We start from the raw sequence: 6,858 nt of genomic DNA on the forward strand, positions 1-6,858 counted from the left end.
TTGTAGTTCGTATACTCAGCCTGACCATTCTATAGGGACCGAAATACTTTACCTCATTTCCAAGATGCCTTATACCCAAATTACACTGACCAAGACTTTTGGACTGAAGTTTAGTGCAGATTACATTACACAACAGTTGCTCTAGTGCAGGAGATAAGCACTCATACTCCAGCTAGCAGATTTCTCATTCACTCTCCACAGCAACTAGTTAGACCACAATAGACAATATGAAATTGCAACTTTATTATGTTTCATTTAAGTGTTCAGGTGACCCGCCCTCCCCCAGCATGTTACCAAGATCACTGACAATGTAAACTTTTCAAAATGTTAGGAATAGAGCCCATTTATGAGCCAAGGGTTACAGAGTGTTCAAGGCAGAAGATACAAAAGACATGTTTGGATAAGTAGCTGCACATACAAGCAACACAACCATTTGTAATAGCTCCAACTGAGCAGCATTCAGAGAAGAACACATTTCTGGACAATGCATTACATTGGAAAAAGAAAAATTTACAATCAGTCTTCAGATGCACTAGGTTGGAGTGTGCCTGCTCTCCCCCATTCCAGTTATTAAATCCTGAGCCAAGCGCCAACAAAAAGGAAAGCCATGCCAATGTGATCTTCCTGCGCAAGTACAAGTATGGGTCAGTTCATTTAGAAGCATTTGCGATGGACAATTGAAGGTCCAGACTCATCATACTCCTGCTTGCTGATCCACATCTGTTGGAAGGTTGACAGAGAGGCCAGGATGGAGCCCCCAATCCAAACTGAATACTTGCGCTCTGGTGGTGCAATAATCTGCAGAAATAATTTCACAGTTATAATAGCAATATAAATTCTATTTGCTGTACAGACTTAAATTAGCAGGGAATAGGTTTAGCATCTTTTAGCAGCGAAAGACAGTTTGTCCTTTGTATAAAAGAATCATGTGAGCATTTACAATAAAATAAGTCAAAACTACAATAATCTTAAACCATACCTTAATTTTCATTGTGCTTGGAGCTAATGCAGTGATTTCTTTCTGCATTCTGTCAGCAATTCCTGGATACATTGTGGTACCTCCAGACAGTACGGTGTTTGCATACAGATCCTTACGGATATCCACATCACATTTCATAATGGAGTTGTAGGTTGTTTCATGGATTCCACATGATTCCATACCTATGAGAGAGTGAGGATTTAGTAAAGAAATTATATACATTAAACTCTCCACATGTGAAACAGAAGTTCCCATTTCTTACCAAGGAAGGAAGGCTGGAAGAGTGCTTCTGGACACCTGAATCTCTCATTACCAATGGTAATGACCTGGCCATCAGGTAATTCATAGCTCTTTTCCAGAGAAGAGGAAGAAGCAGCAGTCGCCATTTCTTGTTCAAAATCTAGAGCCACATAACACAGCTTCTCCTTGATGTCACGCACAATTTCCCTCTCAGCAGTGGTAGTAAAGCTATAACCTCTCTCAGTCAGGATTTTCATGAGGTAGTCAGTCAGGTCACGCCCAGCCAGGTCAAGACGCAAGATAGCATGGGGCAGTGCATAACCTTCATAGATTGGCACAGTGTGAGTGACACCATCACCAGAGTCCATCACAATACCAGTTGTACGTCCAGAAGCATAGAGAGACAGTACAGCCTGAATGGCAACATACATTGCTGGAGTGTTGAAGGTCTCAAACATAATCTAAAAAATAAAAATAAATTGTTTAAGAAGAGAATTTAATAATTTCCTGCAAACCATGCATGTGTTGTTGCAATGCTGTTGTGATCACTGCATTTAAAATGTCACTTAGGTTGTGTCAAAGCAGATGTAAGCTTAAAAGGCAGGCAGTGAACTTGGAAAGTGTCATACAAGAGTTATAAATTCACAATAGTCAAACTGCACACAATTGTTAGTGATACAAGCAGAAAACTTTACAATCAGAACCTGTAGATAATCCAAAGAGAAGACTTGGGACAAGAGAGCCCTGTATGGACAGCAAATTAAATTAATTAATTATCCATAAAGAAAAAAAAAAAATTAGACAGTTTATATTTAACACATAAATACCTGTGTCATTTTCTCTCTGTTTGCTTTGGGGTTAAGAGGCGCTTCAGTCAGCAGAACTGGGTGCTCTTCTGGGGCAACCCTCAATTCATTATAGAAAGTGTGGTGCCAGATCTTCTCCATGTCATCCCAGTTTGTGACAATTCCATGCTCAATTGGGTATTTCAGGGTCAGGATACCCCTCTTGCTCTGAGCTTCATCACCTACATAACTGTCTTTCTGGCCCATTCCGACCATAACACCCTTTAGGGGTAAGAAAAATGGTATTGTGTAAGTATGGTATAGCGAGATACTTCAGCAGAAGACCGACAGTACATTCTCAAATGAAAATCAAAACTAACCACTAGGAAATTAAGCCTGTTACTGGGTGCTAGTTGAAAGCAGAGGAATGGAAAAACACTTGGCTAGACACTACACAGAATATCTAGCATTAAAATATGCCAACTACTTCCTGTCCCCAGGCTGCATCATGGCAAAATTAATTGAAACTGAAAACAATTAACCCATTGCAATTTACATGTCACCTCTGATTAACATGGCATAGGAGTGGGATGTACTTTGTCCCACAGTGCCCTACCCCTGAATCAGAATGGAATTATGTTTTATTATACTTGGCATTATTTAACTGCATTGTACCTAAAGACCATAGATAAGGGAAACTTACATTAACCAGGGTGGTGTGAGAATGCTTGCAGCTACAATACAGCGTTTAGACATTAATGGTCTAACTTGTAGACTGGGAACTCTCCAAATAACTTGTGGCACTAGGTTTCATAGACTAGGAACAGCTCTATATCAGATATGACAGTCTCAAAAAAAAAAGTTACATCTCATTTTAACTTTACAGCTGCTGTTACAAGTTAGGAAGTTTAGATGAGTTGAGTGTTTCCTTAAATGTTTAACTCCCAGGAGTGTATCAGCAATCTCATTTTTATCCAGACCAGGAAGCAGTATTTAATCGAATTAAAAACCTTCAAGCCTAAAAATATGCTAGTTCTGTTTGCATTATAACCTTTTGGCACAACCAAAGCATCTTGTTTAGGGTGGGGAGAGCAAAAAACTGATAAAGCACTTAAACATTCTCTAGCACAACAAGGAAGCGCTATTCTGCCCCCCACCTCCCCAGTTATGTGTAGAATGAAGTTCTGCATCTTTCTTCCAACCACACCCAATCATACAGGAAGGAGTTGAACCCTGTTCTGCAGCCCCCTCCCAAAATTGTGAAACCACCAATTTGATTTTGCAATTCTCAGTAGATTGGAAGGATCTGAAAAGATTAAATAACGGTTCAACCCAGATTCTCAGCTATATGCCCTATTACCAAATTTCACTGTACAAAGATATAAAAGTTTAGCCACCCATGCATTATGACCCAATAAAATAAGGGGAAGATGTACCGAGCTCTGGAAAGTGATAGACTACCAGCCAACTCCTGTTATTTTTCAAGCAGCCTGTAAGATGACAGGAGCTGAGTGGCTGGTAGCTTATCACTTTCCAGAGGTAGTAGATCTCCTAAGAGGCATATGTAACTAGCTGATTTTTTTTTTTTTTTTTTATTACAGTTATGCAGCACCTGCAGGTTCTGCATAGTTGCTCTGTACTAATTTTACAGAAATCACTGCCAAAGTGTGAGCACTTCAGATAGCCATTATGGTCAGTCAATGGGGACTAGGAACTGACCCCTATGCATTAAACTCCAAAAAGCAAAGCTTTTCGGAGATTAGCCCCAGTAGTTTTTTCCATCTTCAGATGGTGTAAACTACTATAAGCCTATGGAGGCTCCAGGTGCAGGAGAGAGCTTTCACTCTCCCCCCCTCCCCAGCCAGCTCTAGTAGCTAACACTGCATGCGCAGTATCAGCTTCCCCCAGGGAAGTCTCACTTCAGTGAAAGAAGTTTAAATACCAGGGATATAGCTCACAGGGGCAGCAGTTACCTCTGTACCTATGAGATCCTCTTGGTACATAGCAGGGATATTTTCATAAAAAAATAAAATAAAGTATATTCCTAGCAAGATGGACACAATCACAGTAGTGCCACTATTAGTGCATAAAGCCCCCCACCCCCCCAAAGTCTTAAGTCACTTTATGCATTATAGTTCATAGAGGTTTGAAGAAAGAAGAGTCACACCTGATGTCTGGGGCGGCCCACGATGGATGGGAATACAGCACGGGGAGCATCATCCCCAGCAAAGCCAGCTTTGCACATTCCAGAGCCATTGTCAACAACCAGTGCAGCAATATCGTCTTCCATGGTGATCTGTAATTTGAATTCGACACGTTAATGATGAACTCATTTCCTGCCATCCGTGTGTAAGTGCAGCCTGTAGGGGGCGCGTGGGTTTGCATCACCTCGGTAAAACAAAGGGAAGTCCTTCTACACTGCAAGAATTACCAAATAAGGCAACAGAGCAGATTAGCAGCGGGGGGAGGGATCACATCGTTTACCCACCATGTATCATGCAGTCAAGTTGTAATATACATCGATTCAATTGGGCATGATCGGACCTTAGCTAGAAGCAGAAACCCGGCACTGTCTACTGCGTTTCCCTTACCATCACAGGGTCCTTGGGAAATTACCAGGACATACGACGCTACAGCCCAGTAACTTCATGAAACCCGGACCACTCCCTGCTTGTCTTCTGTACCATGTACTCCAACAATGGGAGCCTAGAATTTTCTGTCACCACAAGCTAACTCTGCTCACACACATCAACAATTCTCCGTAACACAGAACAACGTTACTGGGACACCACCAAGTCATACTGCCTGCAAACTAACAAGTATCTGATCATCCCCACCATACCCAGCACCGCGCAACACGGGGGGGGGGGGGGGGGGAAGCCGGGCAGCACACTAGCAGTCTATGCAACACGCACTATACTATCTCCAACCACAGTACAATAATGCAGAATCCATACACTGTTGAGATACTAATATAAACCTGCCACACACAATGTGGGCATATCAATAACCAAGATAACACCGCACGTAGCTAACAATAAAACACCAACAATGACTGTTACGCCTATAAGTCTCTTACCGTGTAATGCGGGAGGAGCGGCTGCTGTGCACTTGCAAAGAGCTATGTGAGCGGTCACTGAACGAAGTAAGGGGCTCGGCACCGATCTTATACTGCGCGCTCCCCACCGGCCAGGCCATATAAGGAAAGTTCCAGGACTCGGCTCGCTGATTGGTTCTAGTATTGCGGGCGGCGGAGGAATATGTAGTAAGGAGAAAAAAAAAATCATTTGACTAAAGAGACTGTGATGTAAATGATCGCTTGAAGAAACAAGTCATATAGTGCAGCTGCAGCAGCAGCCGAATATGGGTGTAGTGTATACCAGTGTTCCTGATATCACAGGGTGCAGTGTTTCCTCTAATCGTGCCCCACCCAACGGCAGGAGTGCTTTATCTGTTGTTATTGCTAGTTTGCTACTATCCGTTAACATTAAATTGCCCATAGTCATGCCCAAGGTATCCTCATTTTAAGCAGTTATGCGGGGACCATTGTAACAGTTTTCGGTCCATGTAACATGGATAGCAGAACAAGATTAATGTTGCTAACACGTGCTATTCCTGCTGCTGTATTCAATCAATACAGATGTTTCGATAAGCACAAATAGAACAGGCATTCATAAATTATAATGCTTTAATTTAATATTTACTTCACACTTGCACATTTGTTCATGATATATGTTTTCTGTCTTTATCAGACACATTGCTTTCTTTCCCTTATGTTTCTGCGTTTAGGTATGACTTAATACTGGTTTTATTACTGTCATTGATTACTGCCTCAACATGTTAAATAGATGAAGGGTACAGTTACTAAGTGCTCCAGGCATGCATGTGAGAGGGGGGTCAGGCTTATGTGCTTGTGCTATGAAGCCCCTTTGGTGCCTCACATGTACAAAGAGATGCTACTGCATATGTGCCACCGCCCCCATATCTTTGTGTTGCTCCCTGCTATGCTGTCTCAGAGCATAGGCCTCTGCATGGCACCTGAACTAGACACTTCATAAGTGCAGTGCACTCCTGTCACGCTTACTGGGCTTACCATGTGTGTTCTAAAAGGAGTGTGTTCTGGGAAATCTGACAAACATAGGAATTCTAAGCAAGTGTCATTTATGAATACACTAAAGTGCAGTGCAAAGTGTGTTTTGTGACATCAGTTGAATTTGGTGAAAATGCATCCAAATTTATGTGCAAGTACAAGCATATGTAGAACAACTGAGTGTGCCTACTATTGCACCTACATGCAAAATATAAGATTTGGGACCAAGATTATTTAAATTAGATAAATGGGTTGTTGATCTTTCAATTACCTCTGATTGCAGACACTGGGCCTTAATCAGAGGCGTATGTGGTCCGCTGCTGGACATCTCACCCGGTGTTCTCCCAGCCTCCCACTTGATTTGCCTCCACTCTGGACTGCCCGGGGTGGGCAGGCAATGTAGGACTAGGTAAGCCTGCCTATGATGTCATGGGGAGATAGGAGTAGGACAAGGTGGGGTTGGGGAGTAGCCGCCAGAGTTAACATCATTGGGTGGGGTGTCTAGACCCCAGAGGCCCTGGGTAGTGGGTGGGGCTGGCGCTAGATTGGGCATCTGATGTCACCCTCATCCTGTGTGCCTGCCATCTCACCCCTATGCTGCCTCCCTACACTAACCCTGTTTGCCTGCCACCTCACCCCTTGTGCTGCTTCCTTAGTCTCACCATGTGTGCTTGTCCCCTCACCCTGTGTGCTGCCCCTTACCCCTGTGAATCGTTTACTCATGTACTGCCCCTTACCATGTGCAGGGACTCGTTAGCTAATAC

General features: G+C 42.9%; 1 protein-coding gene across 1 annotated transcript; it reads right to left on the bottom strand.

Moving 5' to 3' along the window:
* Nucleotides 1-221: 221 nt before the first annotated feature.
* ACTB (actin beta) lies at nucleotides 222-5,188 on the bottom strand. Its single transcript, XM_088456238.1, has 6 exons — nucleotides 5,084-5,188; nucleotides 4,172-4,300; nucleotides 2,047-2,286; nucleotides 1,242-1,680; nucleotides 980-1,161; nucleotides 222-798 (listed from the first exon to the last, which is right to left on the bottom strand). Exons 2-6 carry the CDS (start codon nucleotides 4,292-4,294, stop codon nucleotides 655-657), a joined length of 1,128 nt encoding a protein of 375 aa, XP_088312364.1. The 5' UTR covers nucleotides 4,295-4,300; nucleotides 5,084-5,188; the 3' UTR covers nucleotides 222-654.
* Nucleotides 5,189-6,858: the final 1,670 nt, after the last annotated feature.

This window comes from Taudactylus pleione, unplaced genomic scaffold (genome assembly GCF_031769625.1).
Source record: "Taudactylus pleione unplaced genomic scaffold, aTauple2 ptg000690l, whole genome shotgun sequence".
In the NCBI taxonomy this organism is placed as follows: domain Eukaryota; kingdom Metazoa; phylum Chordata; class Amphibia; order Anura; family Myobatrachidae; genus Taudactylus; species Taudactylus pleione.

Excerpts from the sequence above, each read along its gene's own strand:
- ACTB (XM_088456238.1), bottom strand. The coding sequence starts at position 4,294 with ATGGAAGACGATATTGCTGCACTGGTTGTTGACAATGGCTCTGGAATG. Across the intron at positions 2,287-4,171 it reads TGGGCCGCCCCAGACATCAG|GGTGTTATGGTCGGAATGGG; the intron begins GTGTGACTCTTC and ends TTACCCCTAAAG. Across the intron at positions 1,162-1,241 it reads CTTCCAGCCTTCCTTCCTTG|GTATGGAATCATGTGGAATC; the intron begins GTAAGAAATGGG and ends ACTCTCTCATAG.